At 41.3% G+C, this 20316-nt stretch overlaps 1 protein-coding gene and 1 pseudogene across 3 annotated transcripts; both read left to right on the top strand.

Moving 5' to 3' along the window:
* Nucleotides 1–899: 899 nt before the first annotated feature.
* LOC111622653 (synaptic vesicle glycoprotein 2C-like) lies at nt 900–11106 on the top strand. Of its 3 annotated transcripts, none has more exons than XM_023365072.1 (12): nt 900–1009; nt 2396–2600; nt 3155–3302; nt 4289–4469; nt 4650–4801; nt 4909–5042; nt 5164–5247; nt 5338–5436; nt 5505–5593; nt 5661–6163; nt 6277–6436; nt 9288–11106. In XM_023365072.1, the coding sequence occupies exons 2-12, from the start codon at nt 2412–2414 to the stop codon at nt 9466–9468; spliced, it is 1920 nt and encodes a 639-aa protein (XP_023220840.1). In that variant the 5' UTR covers nt 900–1009; nt 2396–2411; the 3' UTR covers nt 9469–11106. The 3 variants fall into 3 exon arrangements, with proteins under 3 accessions (XP_023220840.1, XP_023220838.1, XP_023220839.1); XM_023365070.1 differs by having other exon boundaries at nt 5317–5436; XM_023365071.1 differs by having other exon boundaries at nt 919–999; nt 5317–5436.
* A 4800-nt stretch (nt 11107–15906) lies between these two features.
* Nucleotides 15907–17451, top strand: LOC111622664 (annotated as a pseudogene).
* Nucleotides 17452–20316: the final 2865 nt, after the last annotated feature.

Here is a 20316-nt window from a genome sequence, read left to right as displayed (position 1 = left end):
TAAATGACAAGTCGTAAACTTACGGGGGAGGTCCGGTCACTCTTCGCTCTTCCTCCATGGGGGATATTAAGAATCCAACAGGACAGAGCCTAACAAAACAAAAAGAAAGAAATCGGTCGACGAGCCCGTCCGTAGAATCTGGCAAAGCTGGGGACGAGGGGGAGAGACGTAGCGCGCGCTAAACTATTAGCGCACCATCTGTCGAGCGAAATGGAAGACGACGCTTTTTAAGGAAGAAGATCGACCGCCCCCGACTTTTTTAAATGATTAATATGTCGTTGGAAAGGGAGGGTGGGTTCTTGGTATCCCCGCAGTCTACCGTTCCTCTCCCCCTCTTCCATATCCGCCACCGGTATTTTGGACTTCCTCGCCCAAAATGTCGGATGCTATCGTGGTTTTAAATCCGCCGGACTGACGTATCGACTCCAATATCGAATTTCGGTAAAATTCATTTTATTATTTATTAACTCCATCGTAGAATAGCGACTTTAACTCCATACTCCGGTGCCGTTTCTAGTCACTCTAGAAACTAGACGCTCTTCTCCACACAAAAAGGGAGGAAGCGCGCTTTCCCATCGGTATCCGTCAAAAAGGGGGGGTCAGAACCGAGTAGAAACTTGGATACGTAAACGTTTAACGGCCGGTGTACCGTTGGCCATTGTTTTGATCGTCGTCGTGGCAACCGCATTTTTTCACCCCCCTCGGATAGATTTCGCTTCCTTCGATCGCAGTGGCCGTTTTCCGGTTCCTAAAAACCCGTTAACCGGAAATGCTTGATGTCCGTAAATAAGGGGATCGTCCATCGGCGCCGTTCGGACCTTCCGCCCTCCCGATTTTCCGGCGGCGTCGGTGGCGCCCTCCGCCGGTCGACGTCGACTACGCCGATTCCCAACGCCGCCGTCGGATACGACACACGTGACCGAGCCGGTCGGACGGATCTACCTGGCCGCTTCCGTCTGATGGACGTACGCGTCGGAGCGCGCCTTCCGTACTGCTCAGGTAACGACAGGTGAGTGGGGCGCGCGCCTTTACCTCTCTCCTCCCCGACTCCGGTTCTCCGCAAGAAGAAACCGCGCCGACACGCGTCGGTTTGGTCGGCTCTACCGGCGCAGATTTGCCTTTTCCACAACGTTTCTCTCGCCCGGGCTGCCGATCGATCTCCCGTTTTCCCCCCAGTGGCCATTCTCCACCGTCACGCGCCCGGCCAAACGGTCGAGGGTTCGTACGCCGGCAGCGGCAGCGGCGGCGCCCCCGTAAAACCGTCTTTCCCGCGCGGCGCATCCGTTCCGCGACGGAGCCGGCGACGGGAGCTAATTTCCAAAACGACTGCGCCAGGTTCCGCCGGCCCCTCGAACCCGGTTGGGGAGCAAAAATCGCCCGCTTTTACGACTTCGAAAATCGGGCGGGGCCCCTTCGGCCGCGAAAACTCGTTAGGAAATTCCTAACGTTTGGACGCTTTCCAATTTTTCCCAGCGCAATTCTCCGGATAGACACAGGCCGCGCGTTTTTCTTTCTTCGAAACGGATAAAAACCCGATGGGGGAGGCCATCTTTTTAATATTCGCCGCTTCCAAACAATAGTGAAGACGTTAAACACCGGAGTTTGCGCGGAAAGAAGACCAAAAAAGGATGGTCCACCGGCGTTTTTGGTGGTGGTATTTTTAATCTTGCCGAAAAAACAAAGGAATCCACGCGCCCTAACACCTACCTGCCCGGGCTATTTATAAAGTGTTCGATAGAAAGTCACCAATAGAAGAACCGCTAGCCTTTCGTTCTTCACGCATTCCGGACCCGGAATGCCAATCGTCCACTACATTAGCAAAAGCCTCACGTCTTTTCGCCCTTCTACTCGGAAAAATAAGAAACGCCCTAACTCCAATTAATGCCAGCGGCACGCAAACTATATCCGGGAACGTTCCCTACTCCTAAAGAAGCGGCCACTCTCTCGCCTATCGGAATCAAAGGCGTGACGTCGTTTCCCCCGTTTACGAGTTTTCCTACCACCCTGGTAAACCGGGAATTAGTATATTAAATCCGGGCCCGTCGTTAAATCGGTGCGGAAATTCCGCTCCGTCCGCGGATGACGTGCTAACTGGAAAAAAACGCGCGGAAACGGAAAACACGCGTAGAACAAAGGGAGAAAGGTATGGCGTACTTCTCGGATACGTCTATTTTTATAATCTTTGCCGCCGAGAAAATCGATACGCGCTTTATATCTTACTTTATAGGTACGCGGAGGGGGAGGGGGATATAACGCGCCGATAGGAAAAGATTCGGATCGTCGGCGATGGTCCGATAGCGACTGCGCTCCGTGGTTAATTAAGCGTAAGAAAGCGACTAAACCACGCCGATTAGAGGTGGATCTGGAAGTTTAGCGGCGCATTGTTTTTGTTTAGATAAGAATCCGACGTCATGCCTCAACCCGGAGACGAATCTGAGAACGTGTCTCTGGTGAGTAGGGAAGCTCTGCCCGTCGGGTCTTACACCGAAGAATCGGGTCGATCGGGACGGGAGGAGGATCGAGACGACGTCAAGGAGACTGATTTCGTCGACACCGACGTCTCGCTGCTGTCGCAGTTTCATCAGGATGCTCTGACGCAGGTGAGGAATTTCCTTCTCTTCTCCTTTTCCTCGCTTCCGTTTCCGATTCCTCGCCCCGAGGAATCAAGACTCTAAGGGTGCGACTATGCAGACGCGAGCGAGCGAATTTTCCGAGCGAGCGAGAATATGTGGCGAGAAGAGTCAGATATGTGCGAGAACCAGAAATTCGCTCTCGCCAGCGTTATTTCTCGCTTCTCGTTTGTGCATGGTTTTCCTTTGCGAAAACTAAATCGCTCGCAACCTCTCGCTCGCTCTAAATTCGCGTCTGAATAGTCGCACCCTAACACGGAATATTTCTTTTTACGCGCGACGTCTATCGGCGAGAGATCGCGCGCGCGGCATTCAGAAGCGGTAATAATCGTCGCGGCGAGAACTTTAACGTCGGGCGTGTCTCCACTCGCGACGTATACCTTTCTGTTCGGACGGGTGAGGATCAATGGAGCGCGAAGAATCCGAGTCTTCCGCCTCCGAGGGAAGAGCGCTAATTACGTAACGGCCAAATCCCGCCCTTAAGAGCCGAATTTCGACAGAAAAGAGTGTTTGTATCGTTTCAGGCGGGCTACGGCGTGTTCCAGTGGATGGTGTTCGTGGTGGCGGGACTGGGTCTGGCCGCCGATTCCATCGAGGTGTTCGTCGTAGCCTACGTCATCCCCAGCGCCGAGAGGGAGCTCTGCATGGAAGAGTACCACAAAGGTTGGCTGGGTGAGTCTCCCATTAACCTTTCGCGGATTATTTAAATGCGATAAAGAGCCACCTCGGCCTCGATGGCAAACGGCATTTCGAATTATCTCTTACGTCGCGCTAATCAGCGGCGTTATATCAATTCGTTGGCCACGAACGACAGAAATCTAAACAATCTGTCGGCCGTCGCGAGAAATTAATCGGTGGAAACGGACTTTATTTTCTACCGCGCTAGAAAGTGACAAAACCTAAATCATAGCCGAACGAGTGACGTTTGTATTTTGTGTTGTGAGAAATAGGAGAAGGCGGGGCTTTATAATATCCCGAAATCGTCCGTTGGCCGTCGCTCGTAATTCTCTCGTATAACCGCTCCGACGTCGGCGACTTCCGAAAGCGAGTTTTACGTTTCTCGCGCGTCGTGGCGGACGATGGTCGAACGAATAGCTTCTCTCGCCTTTCCGACGCGGCAGGATTGTTTCGCCGTAAAGTTTGGTTCCGAGCGAAACTCGCCCTGGGATCGGTTTCGCCTCGAAACTTTACAGCGCGAATTGGATAGGAACTTTACAGCGCGATTTATTTTTAGATCGGATAGTTCGAAAAGCGAGGAAAGGACGAGTGCCTTTGTCACGCGAGGTAATTACGTCGCTCGCGATATCGGAAGCGGCGGTGTAAAGTATCCTAAAGAACACTTCAGGAACACTTCAGACAAAATTTGAGCGTGTAAATTTCTTCTGTTTTCCTTGAGGAAGACAAGTGAAATTTCTTTACTTTGTAAGGAAATTTCGTTACAAAGTAAGGAAATTTTACTTGTTTTATTTCGTTCGACACTCGGTTGAAGGCGAGATTTTCTGCGATAAAACTCGTTCTCGATGCTACTTCTAATTACGAACTCTTCGTTAAATCGGGGTCTTACCATTACCGGTTAAAGCATTCGGGTTTATCGGAAAGGTGGCTTGGTCCGGGTGTACGTTGTCGGCTTATTTTAACGTTACTCGGATATTTTTCAGGGGGCGTAACCTTCCTGGGAATGATGATAGGGGGTCTAACCTGGGGAAATTTGGCCGACAAATTGGGTCGAAGACGCACACTACTCTCCGCTCTCTCCACCAATGCCGTCTTTTCAGTCATCACCGCTTTCATGCCCACTTACGGGCTCTTTGTTGTCACCAGATTGTGCAGCGGAATAGGGTAAGTACTTAATTACCATCTCGTTCTTCAATTCCCGCTAGCCTTTTCGGTTTTGAATACGTGGTCGATTTAGAAAACCATTCAGAACAGACAATAGACTATTCTCCTTTGAAATTCTAAGCAAAAATAACGTTAAAATCGAGAAAGAAGTTAAAGATAAATGGTGTGTTTCGATTTCAGAATAGGAGGATCGTTACCCATCGTGTTTACTTACTACAGCGAATTTCTGCAGAAGAAGCACAGGGGCAGACATCTCAGTTGGTTGCTCATATTTTGGGCCATCGGGGGAGTTTTCGTGGCCGTCATGGCTTGGGGAATCGTCCCCAAAACTGGTAGCTACATTTTTTAGTTAACCTCTAAACGTTAGCCTCGATTATATTTTAACTCTTGGTACCGTTTAACGAAAGTTCGGATTACAATTAAGGACTTTTTCTTTCAGGTTTGACGCTGATGAATTCTAGAAGGTTGCACTTTGGCAGTTGGAGAGTTTTCCTGTTGATATGCTCCGTCCCGTCCGTCATTTCCCTCATCGGAATGGTGTTTCTTCCCGAAAGTCCGCGTTATTTACTAGAGGTAGATATAAAAATCGATCGACTAGTAAATGACGTTGTGTTTTCTCTACACCGTTAATCGATACGTGGAGAATTTAATTTCTGTTTAAATGGTGCGTGTCTGATTTCGCTTACTTTTTCAGGCGGGAAGAGACGTGGAGGCCATGTACGTATACCAGAAAATATTCAAGATGAACCACATCAACAAGCCGGGAGCCGAATACCAGGTAAGTACCTACAAAAAGATAGTGAAAGGTACGTTAACGTCTTCGAAATGAGATTCTCATCGGTACCAGTGCGCCTCTCTTCCCATTCAGCTCTCGGAAATGGAATTACCCGCCAGACGCCAGAGCGGTTCTATGATGGGCCCTTCGAACAGAGGCCTTATTAACGAATTATGCGCGGCCTTGGAATCGGTAAATCTTCCATCCTTCTTGCGCTCCACTTACGTAAAATACTCTAATGGCTTTTTTTTCGTTGCCAGTTTTGGACTTCGTTCGTTCGCATATTCCTGCCCCCGCACACCACCTTGACCGTGGTGCTCCTGATCGTGTGGTCCACCACCTCTTTCGGGTAACCGTATAAATTATTTGTATTTAATCCACGTTCCGCGCTAATCGGCGCTTCTGCCACCTTTCAGTTTCTACGGCCTTCAGATGTGGTTTCCCGAGTACACGAGAAAACTGGAAGAGGACATCTACAACACCAAGTCTGTTCGAGAAACAAACCTGACCTTCCACAACATCACGTTCAATTACACCTTGGAAAACAAACATTTTTTATACAGTAAGTTTCAAGACGTCAAGTTCAGCGGCATGTTATTGAATCACTGCACCTTCGTGTCGTGTCTATTCTACAATTGTTCCTTCAGCGACGTTCGATCCAGCAGAACGTATTTCCGACAATCTACTTTCAGGAACGTGGTTTTCGTCGACACGGACTTTTACGATTACAAGTTGCAGGACTGCCAGTTCGAAAATTCCGCGCTGTACAGTACCAAAGCCGGCTGCACCATCGATTTCGACGTAAATTATAAATTATCTCGCGTATTCCTAGAGAATCTCATCGCTCAATTGGCCATCATCCCCGGAAACATCATCTCTTCTTGCATCCTCGATAAACTCGGCAGAGTCAAGACCATCGGTGAGTTCTACGTATCTTCACCTTCTTTTCCGATCTAGGCGCTGGCTAATGAAAACTTTCTGAAGTAATTTAAAGAATGTTTTTGTGTCTAACCCAGTCTTTTCTTTCGACAGGAATGTCTCTCTTTCTTTCGAGTTTCTCTGTATTTTTCCTTTGGCTGGCGACGTCACAAATGTCGGTGGTGGCCTTTCAAGCCATTTTTAATTTCGTCTCCATCTCGGGATGGAATGCCATCGACGTCATAACAACCGAAGCCTATCCGGTTTCTTTGAGGTAAGTATTTTCCAAATAAATACGTAAATAAGTCGACTTTTATTTCTATAAAGATCGAAATAAATTCGGCCTCTCTTCTGGGAAGCGTTTATCCGTAGGATTAATAACAACTTGTACTTTTTCCTCTCGATTTAATCACCTTACCGTAATTAGCATCCGCTGTACCCATACAGAAGCATTTAAGAGTGTTTTCCGCATGACCGGAAGATACACCAGAAGCAGAAAACAGAAACGGAAAAGCGACGTCACTTCCCGTCCACCGAAACCCCGTCGGAAACCTAGAGTAGAAAATAATTCGACCAATAGAAAAACATAACGGTTACGAGTTACGACGTAATAATAGTGACGTTTCATTCTGTATCTAAGGGTAACGACGGACTATTCGAAGGGAGAGAGTCGATGAGAAGAATTGGAATTGTTTTTAGAAGAATTCGGGAAGTATTCTTTCCTCTATAACGAAACAAACAATGTAAAAATAACGTCAATCTTAAGAAGTTAGCGAAGACCGCCCGCTACAATCGACTTAATTGTGTTTGCGATTTTCCGGTATTACGGAAATAGAACTAAACAGAAAACGAAGAACGTAATGCAGTTATTTTTCCGTTTCCGTTTCCTGTTTCCGTTTCCGGTCACGCGGAAATCGGCCTTTACACACAGAGAGTTAGCGTACATTTAAGAATTTTATGTTACTCGAATTTCACGAGATCTATATTTCTATTCTCTCCCTTAAATCTGGAATTTGTGGTATACTTTCTTACCGCAAAAGTTCTAAATGGATTAAATTCTTTGCCGAATGCTTTGTCGTAAAGCTGTGAAATGGTTTTAAAATAAAAAGATTGCTACGAAGGTTAGTACGTGGAAATCTGGACGTCCTAGGGCTAAAATAAAGATCAAATACGTTTTCTGTTACTTTATCGCTGGGTGTTAGACTGGCATTTGGCTCGAGTTCAACCTTGTTTTGTATTATTGGCTAGGAAGACATTTTCCGCCTCCGGGATGGCCACAAATCCCGGATCGATATCCGTTTCGGGAGTCGGAATTTTTCGTTTTTCCAACCGGATTTCCTCTTCTTCCGCTCGATCCCCCGATAACTCAGTCGTTCTTTCGTTGCTACTTTTTCCGAAAGAGGCTAAACCTAAACGTATTGTGGTTAATTCGATTTAAATTCGAATTAAATTAAGTTTAAAATACGTTCAATGCATACCTACGGCTAAACAATTTGGGAAACTTTTACTACCTTTAATGGAATACTCGAGAGTATTTTTATTATTTTTTCATCGAAGATTGGAAGCGAGTTTTTATTCGACTTAAACTAAGTTAGACGTAGCGACATTTTCTCCTCCTCTTCAGACTACGCTGCATCCCATTTATTGCAAACGTTAATTACTACACTACAATATTTACTTAATATACATCAAATATAGTAAGTCCTGGTTCGAAGTTACAACGTTGGTGAGAAAAAATACACTTACAATTACATTTATGATCGTTTACAATTACGGCTTTGATTGGGAACTTGCGCTTGTGGTTATTTTTGCTTGCGATTTTATGGGAGGCCAAACAGCCAGTCGATGGCGCTGCCTTTATTATTAAAAATATATATATCTTCGTAAACAGTAAAATTGTTTGTACGAGGTGGGAATTAACCGGAGGTTACGAAGACGAACGATCCAATAAGATTATTATCAACGTCACTCTTTTCTGGAAATCTGATTAACGTAATTTGCATTCGTTGTATTTTCGTCTCTCTTCAAACAACGCCAGCCTGTATTTACATTAACAACACGTGAGACGTCATTTAACGTCAGTGTAACCCGTAAAGAAACTTGCCCGTTTTAAATTTATCCGCCGCTTTCTACGGTTTGTTGGAATGGCCAATTGTTTATTTTTGCAGAAAGACGAAAAGTTCTTTATTAGTCGTCTTTACTCGTCATCAGTGACGAGGATTGAGCCTCCCTCCCCGTATCACCCACCCCATTACCACCGCCGTCACTCAGAAATCCGGTCAATAATTATCTTGCTTGTTTTTATTAATTTTTCTTATTTATAGCGGCATTTATTAATATTTCAACGTTTAATATTATACGTGCTTTTGGATCTTTATCTAGAATTTTGGTGATTTTCATTTTCCATATATGTTAGAATTACGACATATAAATGTTAATATTTTGTTTTTAAATATAACCGACCGACGTTTAAGACTTATTTACGTAACGACGAATGGTAAGTAACCATTAATTATATTCCGTGTGTCATTTAAACCGGAATAAAACCAAATACGGCCTTAAAACGCGAGAATAAAACCCTCGTAAATTTATACAGGACGGTCGGTATCCCATCATGCTTTTTGCATAATGCGAATAATGGCACGCCTACTTTTATTACGTCATCCGGTGACTTTTGCATACGCACGAGATCTTTCATTACGTTTTAAATTCATTGTCTTTTTTCCCTTTTGTTGATATAAATACAGTATATAGATATTATAGTTTACTCGTTAGTACTGTTTTCCCAGATCTTATAGAGGTAACACAAATCAGAACACAAGCAGTAAATGAGTATAACTGCGAAGATTTCCTTCCCCACTATAACAAATCATTAATAACAATACTTTTCTCTCACTAACTTACTCGATAGAAAGAAATCGCACCGACTTATCGAGTTGCTGCAGTTACCAATTTTTTCCAAGTTCTTGAATAATGGCGGGATTGGATAATAGGGGTGCCGCTGGAGACAGATTGGGCGCGTGGCCCGTTTTATTTTTCATTGTCTTAGAATAACTTTAGACTTAGTACTTAAAATATTTGCGGCGTTGGCCGAGGGTGACGCCGATTCTGGTTTCTCTCCACAGAAGCACCGGTTACGGTTTCTCCAGTGCCATCGGCCGACTGGCGGCGGTTTTGGGCAACGTGACGTTCGGAAGCACCATCGAGTCCAGCCGAGCTCTACCCATTCTCATCACGGCCACCGTCCTCCTGGTGGGTTGCATCTGCTCGGTGAAGTTACCCGAAACCAAGGAGCTACTCATGTGATCTCTCCTCACCCTTTCTTCTCTTCTTTTAACCTTTTCTAAACCAAGGACGGTCGAGCCCAGCCTTCCCGGGACCAGGTCCGGTGACGTCGAAACGTCCGGCCAATAATCAAACGGTAAAGACACTTTTCGGCTTCGACTACGTCACGCCGGAATTTCCGGCCGTCGCAGGCAGCTATCGGCCATTTTTTTTGGGTAGGTGAAATCAAACGACGATTCGTTTCCGTTGCCGAAAATCGTCCATTTTTTCCATTCGTTTCGTCTCTCGAATTTTAATCTTATTCCATTAGAAAAAAAAGCCTTTCCTTTCTCCTTTTAGAATCGTAGAAAAAACGGAAATATTTTCCCGTTCTAAACAATATAATGCCTAAATATAACACATAAAATAATGTATATAAACATAGATTTAAATCCCGTTTAAATACGACTTATTGTATTTAAAAAGTAGACGTCTTTTGAATATAATAATAAATTCGTCAATCACGTGATTAATAAAACCCACGGTCACCACCAGTCGGCCCACCCCCGCATCCGAACGGGGGATGCGCGCCGGCGGCGCGGAACGGAAAAGTCGCCACTTTCGGGTTTGGCGAATAGGCTGTACGGACGCCTTTTCTACACCAATCACGGCTGGCTTCGGTAATTACGTCAATCGCGCGTCAATCGGCGTTTTACGGCGAAGGTTCGAACAGTGTAGAAATTATCCCTTTTTCATATAAGTCTCCCCATTTTAAAAGGATTCCAAAATTATAAGCGTAGTGTGACGCGGACGGGGGGTGTTAAAATAAATAAATTTCATACGAAAATATATAATTTTCACATGCGGCAAAACAGCCTTTCCGTTCCTCGCCGCACGTGTTCGTCCCCCTTTTTAGATACCACGAGCACCCGATTCGCCGTTTCTCTTCCGTTTTGGGTTTGTTTTATCGCTTCTCCCGTCCCTAGAAACCTTTTATTTTGACAATTATCTACGACCGTAACCGTACCCCGCAAGGTCAAAATGTGCTGTAACCCGTAACATGCCTTAATTATTAACAATCGATACGTTAATCGGATCGAGTCGAGTATTTTTTTAAACGAGGAGAAGATGGATCGCGCGTAGATTTAACCACTGCCGCTTATTAGACCGTCGGGTCGAGTTACGTTGCTCAAAATTACCCCCGTGCAGCCATAATTTTCGAAAAAAGAAATACATATCTCGCTGGAGGATTCGAATTGGAAAATGGAGCGAAAAGGTCGCGGTCCGAACCCGTGCTGGCAACTTATTTTTCCAATTTGAAGCGATGGTTATAGATTTTATTGTTTCGACAATCGAAGAATATTTTCGTTTCGGTGAACGATCGTCGATTCGAATTATATGAATTTATTCTTTGTCACGTCAATGGTGACGGTCGAACCCACGACGGAGGAGCCACGCACGCACGCAATATCGTTGTTGATGTTAATTACGCGTTATCGTTTACGATATTTATTAAAAAAATAGTTTATAAATATTTTTTATCTCGTTTTTTGTTACGTGAAGTAAACGTTACGTCTTTTCGGCGCATTTCTCTTTCGCGCGCTATCTTTATGCCCGTTGTGAAAAATATGCCGTTACTCGCGCTCTTTCTGGACGGTTACTTTCAAATTCTGTATATACACACACATTTAAATTGTAATAAAATATTCTTACAAATCGATTCTAATCTGTCTAGCGACCTCTCCCGCGCAATTAATAAATTTGCGGCTTAAACTCGTTACCGGCGAACACCACCGAGGTGGAGAAGAAGAGCTCTTTCGTCGATTAAGCGTGACGTAAAGAGTCATTTCGTTACGTTCGGCAATTAAACGCGGCTGGTTATTCGAAATAAATGAATAATCGCGGGGATTTAATCTTACCACCTTCCTAAACGGTTACGTTAAATTATTTGCGTAACGAGGAAGGGAAATTATATAAACCGGGCGCGCGCGAACTTCCGACTTTTACGTGTACCCAAGTACAGTACACCTACAGAACGTTATAAAGAATCCGGTATAGATGTATTTTCCGACACCGCCGGCCACCGAGTTAATTTAACGATTATCTGCAGAAATGCCGAGTCGCGACTTCTACCACTTCAATATTTATTTTTTTATTTTGTTTATTTATTTCGGGACCGAAGAACATTATAGCCAATGGCATTTTCGCTCGTCCTTCTTAACGTCAAACAATAGAATAGATCAATAGCTGTTAACTGGCACGGAATAATCGTAGCTCGTACTTTGCCAGTTTCTCGGGTTTTACGTAACTTTACAAAATAGGAAAATAAAGCGTAATTTCGATAATTGAAACGGAAGAGAATTGATTTACAAAATTTTAGAAAAGCACTTTAATGTCTTTGGTTTCCTTAGTGTCGATACGCTATACGATTCGTCCAACTTTATCCTAACGGGCAATGACGCGTAAATACTATAGCCTATACTCTATAACAGAGGACAATAAGTATCCACCCTTGTATAATCGATCTAACGAGACAATTCCATTTTATAATATCGGGATGCCGAGTCTAAACGATATATTTTTAATGCCAGCAAAAAAACAATGGGTTGAATAATTAGAAACACTAGATTGAGAGGAAGATTAAGCCAATGTAAAAATGAGGGGGAAAGAATTAAGCAATTTCGTAAATCATATATCTAATCTAATGGAGAATCGGACCGAAAATGGCGTAAGTATTATCTAGCAGCCATTGGTTTTTTCGTAGTAAATTTTATTTTCCTATTCAAAATACGCCTAATTTATTGATTCGATTAGTTGTTATTGCGACGGATAAATATTGAAGATCTAATGAAAAACAAAAATTCTGAACGGCAATTTTACGGTTGGAGTATCGATGAATATTTGATGGATTTTCGAAAGTCAAGGATAAAAAAAGATGGAAGAAAAGTTCGCCTTTTCTAATTTATTTTCAGAAAAGAAATTTGTATTCTTCTCGATTTTAATGGAAAAAACAATTATTATAAACAACGCGTAACTTACCCGCTGGGTACTTTATTTTTTTTTGCGGTAGAATAAAGCGAATAAATCAAGTGAGAACCGGCAGATGGCGAAACGAATACACGAAATTCCCTTTGTTTTCGTATTAAAATCCGAACTTCAATAACAAACACGAGAAAAAGAAATAAATCAAATGCCAATTTTTTTTTTGCCTTTGGTAAATTGACCCGTTATTAATTTTTCAATCGGGACACTCGGGACGAAGACCAATGTCCGAATATTTTTTCGCCGTAACCCGAAAACTTCTTCCGATTTTTAAGTTTATTTTCTGATTCCGAGATTTACGTATTGTTTTTTGCTTATATACTGACGCCATCAGTACATAAGCAAAAATCTTGCTGGTGATCGCCTGAATAACCGGAGGTTACAATCGGCTTTAAAAATAACAGGCAAATAATACGAGTATTCGTATAATTCACCCCTACCCTCAAAATTAAACGTACTATCATTTTGTAATAATTTAAAATATAGAAAACCTTTATAACAAAATCTCACAACAGATAGCGCCAAACACAAATTTATTTATTTATTATGATTAATAATATAAAAGCTAATTTTTAAATAAAATCTCGTAACAGCCGGGGAAGCTACGTAACTCGCTAGATTTTTTTCGTATTTTTTAGTAACTTACTGTTCTGTATTAATTCAAAAAGGTAGTTCTCAACGGCCTTGATTAACCTCGAGTATTTTTAATGTAGTAACGAACATTCTAAAATAAAGACGGAGGGTATATTCGGGGAGAAGTTAAAGGGGCACATTCTCCAGTAAGCGGGAATATATAATTCACTTTATTTGCACCGCTTGCATTAATTGAATCCTGTACGGTTTCGTAATCAAACGTCACCGCAAAACACGCCAGACAGACGTTGAGGAAATGTTTAGTTCTCTAATGACACAGTAGATAATTAAACACTTCGCGCAGCGTAGAACTCAAAGTGATTTCTGTTGTCCAGTCGCCATCTTGAAATTACAAAAGCGACAGGTAAACGAAGCGCGTGGGTGCTGCCAATGGGCAACCGCGTAAAACTGGAGAATTTCCTCTTTCTAACAGTACATCGTTCGATCAAAACGAATTAAAAGCTAGTTATGATTTTTTCAATCGGTTGATTCTTTTTCAAACACCCTGTATAACTTGGCTTATTTGGATTTAAGCTCTCACATATAGCATCTCGTGTGCACAAATGTCGTCAACGTGACATAATATCCATGCTAGGTGAACTGCGTATCCCGAAGTCCTAATTCGCAGTTACGTTCAATATGTACTGTACAGTATATATATACTTCAATACATACTTAATATAATATATATTATTATGTAGTTGCAAAAATATTGGAAAAAAGGATGTTTATTTTGACATCCAGCTTTTCTAATTGTCCCAAAAAACCGCCGTAATAAAAAATATTTGGTTAATTTTTATACACTGCTGTAAAAAACTGTAGCAATTAAAAGTATGTTTTACGTTTATGGGTTCTACTGTGGCTATTTTCTAAAATGGCGTCTACTGTGCTATTTTAGATGCAATTTTTTGTTTTTATCTGCGTTTTAGTAGGGCAAGCAATGGCAATGCACACTAAGAAGGGATTTTTAGAAATTCCCTTGCGGGGGGTGAGGGAGAGCATTAAGGCTTAACCGGAAGAACGGCTTCTACTGTGCTATTTTAGATGCAATTTTTTGTTTTTATCTGCGTTTTAGTAGGGCAAGCCATGGCAATGCACACTAAGAAGGGATTTTTAGAAATTCCCTTGCGGGGGGTGAGGGAGAGCATTAAGGCTTAACCGGAAGAACGGCTTCTACTGTGCTATTTTAGATGCAATTTTTTGTTTTTATCTGCGTTTTAGTAGGGCAAGCCATGGCAATGCACACTAAGAAGGGATTTTTAGAAATTCCCTTGCGGGGGGTGAGGGAGAGCATTAAGGCTTAACCGGAAGAACGGCTTCTACTGTGCTATTTTAGATGCAATTTTTTGTTTTTATCTGCGTTTTAGTAGGGCAAGCCATGGCAATGCACACTAAGAAGGGATTTTTAGAAATTCCCTTGCGGGGGGTGAGGGAGAGCATTAAGGCTTAACCGGAAGAACGGCTTCTACTGTGCTATTTTAGATGCAATTTTTTGTTTTTATCTGCGTTTTAGTAGGGCAAGCCATGGCAATGCACACTAAGAAGGGATTTTTAGAAATTCCCTTGCGGGGGGTGAGGGAGAGCATTAAGGCTTAACCGGAAGAACGGCTTCTACTGTGCTATTTTAGATGCAATTTTTTGTTTTTATCTGCGTTTTAGTAGGGCAAGCCATGGCAATGCACACTAAGAAGGGATTTTTAGAAATTCCCTTGCGGGGGGTGAGGGAGAGCATTAAGGCTTAACCGGAAGAACGGCTTCTACTGTGCTATTTTAGATGCAATTTTTTGTTTTTATCTGCGTTTTAGTAGGGCAAGCCATGGCAATGCACACTAAGAAGGGATTTTTAGAAATTCCCTTGCGGGGGGTGAGGGAGAGCATTAAGGCTTAACCGGAAGAACGGCTTCTACTGTGCTATTTTAGATGCAATTTTTTGTTTTTATCTGCGTTTTAGTAGGGCAAGCCATGGCAATGCACACTAAGAAGGGATTTTTAGAAATTNACTCCCACAAAAAGATTCAGAAAATGTATAAATTTTATAGAATAAAATACTTTACTGTACAGCAAATTGTTTAGTTTGATGTAAAAATTGCCACTTTTAAGCAAAAAAATGAAAATCCAAAAAGTATTGCAGTATTGAATAAATATTGTAATTCATTTGACTAATAATCAAAATTTATTTATTTTACGTATTATTGGAACTTCGGTTGACAAAAAATTTCCATCCTCGAATAACAAATTAAAATTATATTAATCAAATGAAACTACACTGTCTGATAAGTTTATTAGAACAACAAATTGTGACAACTTTTTCAATTGTTTGTTACAGAATCTTTAGTTCTAACTGTAAGCAGTTCAATTGGTAGTGTAATGAATCATAATTAATTAAAATTAAATTTGAAAAAATACGAGTTAGATGACAATATCGAGGTCGACATTCATTTTAATTTATTAGGTACAGTATTATGTACATTTTTTGGCCCCGCTGTAGAGCATTATCAGAAAAATTTTACAAGTGAATATATAGTATACTTAAGATTGACAGAATATCACAAAATAATAATAAGATAAACTTAAAACTAAAATTACAAAGAAAAATATTAAAACAAACAGTAAAGTTTACAAACATAAATTACATCGAGGTCGACAACCAAACCAACATGGCGCGCGCTTCGTAAGCGGAGTCGTGTGACGTCACGTGCACTCGCTCTATATTTCGAACATAAAAATAATTTAATTTCGGGCAGTATTTTGAAATTTGCAAGATCAAAATGGAAGTCGGCGATGATTTCAACATTAACTCGACAGAATTGTTAAAAAGAAAAGACATTTCTTCGCGGGACGGACGATCGGAAGCGCCGACGGGCAGCCGTGCAAATGCTTCGAGGCTATTAAACGAATCGAAACCCGGTTTTCGGTTTACGGCGGAAAGGCAAGGGCCGGCAAATAGTCCCACATTTACGGTAAGTGTTAAAATCGATAATAAAGAATTCACGGGCCGCGGTCATTCTAAACAAATGGCAAAAGTCGCAGCCGCTTTCGGTTACGTTCGTAATTCGACAGATGTTCCTAATAAGAACGTCGACGACTTTGACCAAGTTCGACTTCTCCGAAGCCAAACAGATAAGATGTCCTCCGAATATTCCGAGGAAACGGATCGTGTCGTAACCAACACCGATTCGGAGGGGAAAGATCTCGTTGCGCTATTATACGAACTTCATCCGGATTTAAAATTTAATTTAATAGAAGAAAAGGAATCGGTTATTTTGGAGACGTTCAGGATGAGCGTCGAAATTGCCGACACGATATGCGAAGGCTCCGGTCGAAGCAAAAAATTAGCCAAAGTCGCAACTGCCGGATCGGCTTTGTACGGTATCAATTTTTCGAAAAATAATATGAATCGACAATCTTTGTCCGAGAAATACGTGCTCCTTCATTCGGTGGCGAACAGAATATACGGCGGTATTGGCGAAACCTTTCGAAAAGTAACGGGTTACTACGCCGAACGAAATGTACTGGCCGGAATCGCCATGACCCGCGATTGGGAAATGAACGAGATGGAAATTATTGCCGTATGCGCCGGCACAAAAGACGATGTTGGAAAAGACGTAAGTACGGACGGTACGTCTTTGAACGACTGTCACGCCGAAGTACTCGTACGAAGATGTTTGAAAAGTTTTCTCTATTCACAATTAGAATCGATGGCCATCGGACGGAAGAACCGTTCGATCTTTATCGAACGCGACGGAACGCCCGCTTACCGACTCAAACCCGACGTAAAATTTCATCTTTACGTTAGCGAACCACCGTGTGGAGATGCGAGAATGTGTTTTCCCGAAGGGTTTAGTGGCCGATCTTTACATCGGGGCGCTTACGGAGTTTTGAGATGGAAAAATGAATTCCGAAAGGAATCTTTTTATATCCAAGGTAACGACGGAATTCAAATGGTAGAAGTAATAAAACGTAACGAACGGCAATTTACCACCCTGTCGTGTTCCGATTAAATCGCCTCGTGGAACGTTTTGGGAATTCAAGGTTCGCCGCTTAGTCATTTTATACAACCGATATATCTGGAAAGTGTTATTTTCGGAAGAGAAATTTACCCCGGATATATATTCAGAGCTATGTGGGGTCGTTTCGAGAAATCGCTGGAAACGTTGCCCGAACCTTATCGTTTAAAAAAAACCTAAAATATGCTGGGTGAAAGAGCCCGAATACTACCACTCCTCCAATCTTCCGGATTCCGTCGTGAATTGGTCGGTCGAATTTAAAACACCGGAAATTATAAATCCAACTACGGGCAAATTACCAGATGAAAACATTTCCAGTAAACAGTTCCAGTATTTACAGTGAGTAAGGTGGCACTCTTATCGCTTTCGGAATTTATGCGACAGAATTCCAAATGTGTCCGATATACAGTCGAATAGAAAATCCGAGTCGTATTTAGATTGGAAACGATCTTCCCTCGATCAAATAGCGAAAAAGATTTTGAAAGAAGCGTTTCAAAATGCGGATTTAGAACGTGGGTAACCAAACGTTTCCATCGGGACGATTTCGTCTTGTCATTTTAACTCCTTAATGACCACCTGTAATTAATTATGATGTAATTAATGAAGCATAAAAAATACACAAAAATACTTAAAAGTGAAAAAAAAACGAAAGAAATGCGTTAATTTTGAAGAAAAAGCTTCAAATTTTATTTTCCTTTGTCTCGCCTTTCTGTGAAATTTAACACCGATGAGTCATTGTTAACACAGCTGGAGTCGGATTTCCCGGGGCATTCTCATAGACGTCTGGGGAGGACAAGGGTTTAAAGCAGGGTGAATATGAGCGACGCGTATATTTTTAAAAAATTAAGATTTTAATTGCGATTTCCGACCCCCCTAATTAATTAATTTATAAAAAAATCGATTAATTAAAAAAATTAAAAACTATCGGAGGTCGTTTTTGACATCAGAAACTAGCTTTAACGGAACTTTTACCAAATACTGTATTTTTTCATTTGGTGTCGATTTACATTTATGAATGTTGTTATTTATTCACAACTGTTATAACTGTAATTTATAAAAATGCGAATATTACGCATTACACTATTTTTAAAATGTGTTATTGAATGTCTCGTAAATGGCATCGAAGTTAATAGATGCTTCATTAACTTTTATGTAAATTTATATCTAACTTTATAATTATATACGAAAAGCGAGAGCGTATTTGCAATTACAGTGGTACCTCAGGTTACGAACGCCCCAGCATACGAAATTTTCAGGATACGACATGAAATTCGAACATATTTTTGCTCCACGATACGAACAAAAACTCACCATACGACGTTACATTAGTTCGCATTTTTCATTTGTTTTTCTTACTACAGTTATTTTTTTAAATGTATTACTTGGCTTTAATTTGAGTATGTTTTTCGCGTTGGAACGAATTATTTGGTTTTACATGTAATCGTATGGGAAAAGATGATCCACCTTACGACATTTTCATGATACGATCTCAGTTTCGGAACGGATTAATTTCGTATCCTGAGGTACCACTGTATAATGTAGAAATGTTAGAAATCGAAGCCACTTGTTAGACAATAATAATACTATTATCGTAGTTTTTTGGCTAAGATTTATGTTCTTGTTTCTGTTATCCTGCTTAATAAAATCTAACTTTAATGCTTTTAAATATATGGGATCCATTCCGCTGTTAATGATTTTGATTAGTGTTTAAATAGATATTATATGGGTTTATTACGGGCAATATTTATTTTAATTATTAAATTTGTGCATAAAAATGAATTGTTTAAATACTATTTTAATAAACGAAGTGACAATTTACGTTCAAATCCGAAATTTGAAACATACTATGGATCGGTAGGAGTTCTTGTCTTTTTATGGTATTCTAAAATTGTGAAATTTTGATTTTTGGGGAAAGTTTTCACGCGTTGGAAGATTCGAGGGAGTTATGTTGAAATGAAAGTAGTTACGAAATCGGAAGGAGTTTCTTTTAAAAATACGGCATTTTGTGTTTCAAAACGAGACACCGAACTGGGTAACGACGAATGATATACAGTGGTACCTCGGGATACGAACCGGCTTACGATATTTCAGGATACGACACGAAATTCGAACATATTTTTGCTCCACGATACGAACAAGAACTCACCATACGACGTTACTTCAGTTCGCAGCACCATTTTTTATTCACTTCTGTTCATCGGTCTCGGTTCGCGTGTTTGCTTCGTCGGGGAAGGATCTCGCTCGATAAAAGAAATCTTGAGGTATTATCAGAAAGTGACTGATTTTATTGAAGCATCCCAAAAAGGTTCACACTAGATGTATTTTCCGCTCGGAGTAATGACATTTGCCTAAGTAATTTTAGAAACATTTTAAAAAGTAGGCAAAGCCAAACAACACTAATTTTTAAATCTTTTCTAAGAAGTTATTTTTAAGTTATTGTTACATTATATTATGCAAATTAATTCCATTCCCCCCTCTTCCGCCACTAGTTTACACCCCCACCGTCGTCTATCCTCAAAGGTAAAGTGTAAATAAAACTACATTTTTTAAAATCAATTATTATTCTATCATGGCTATTTATACATTTACAACTACAAAACGCATTTTTCGGTGTTTTCCTTACTATAGTTATTTTTTTTAATGTACAACTTACCGTGTTTCCTCGAAAATAAGACATCCGCAGAAAATAAGACCTAGCACAGGTTTTGCCGAATTGCGAAATATAAGACCTAGCGAAGTTTCTTTTAGTCGTAACGGTCATCGACAGACGGTTGAAAGTGGCCGTTGGCTTTTTGAAAGTACAGCCACTGATTGGTCGGCAGACAATTACGCCACACGGCATGATTTGCATAAGACCATGGCTTGGGAATCACAGATTTGCATAACGTTACGGCTGGTGATGGCTAATTGGTCGGCCGGGAATCACGCCACATGACATTTGCATAGTGCTACGTAGGGTTTCTCATTTCCCGATCTTTTGCTTGTCCCGGGATAGAATTAATTATTTTTAAGGTATACAAAATATCTTGAAATCAAATGATATAATTATTTTCCATTTTTTAAAGTAATTTTAAAGTTCTGTAACCTCCAAAATCATATTAATAATGCTGTGTAAGGTCTATAGGCCTATAATAAAAATTACCTTTAAATAACGTAGAAATTTTCACAAATAGAAAAAAATTAATTAAAGTTTGCTGGAAACTGCATA

This window comes from Centruroides sculpturatus, unplaced genomic scaffold (assembly GCF_000671375.1).
Source record: "Centruroides sculpturatus isolate CEXI.00-Female unplaced genomic scaffold, Cexi_2.0 scaffold340, whole genome shotgun sequence".
Taxonomy (NCBI): domain Eukaryota; kingdom Metazoa; phylum Arthropoda; class Arachnida; order Scorpiones; family Buthidae; genus Centruroides; species Centruroides sculpturatus.
The sequence above is the reverse complement of the archived record's forward strand: the minus strand, read 5'-3'. Positions and strand labels throughout refer to the sequence as shown.

What these genes read in the sequence shown, in the direction of transcription:
- LOC111622653 (XM_023365070.1), top strand. Translation starts at nt 2,412, where the DNA reads ATGCCTCAACCCGGAGACGAATCTGAGAACGTGTCTCTGGTGAGTAGG. An exon ending in ATCAGGATGCTCTGACGCAG is followed by an intron (nt 2,601 to 3,154) that starts GTGAGGAATTTC and finishes GTATCGTTTCAG; the next exon opens with GCGGGCTACGGCGTGTTCCA. An exon ending in GCCTATCCGGTTTCTTTGAG is followed by an intron (nt 6,437 to 9,287) that starts GTAAGTATTTTC and finishes TTCTCTCCACAG; the next exon opens with AAGCACCGGTTACGGTTTCT.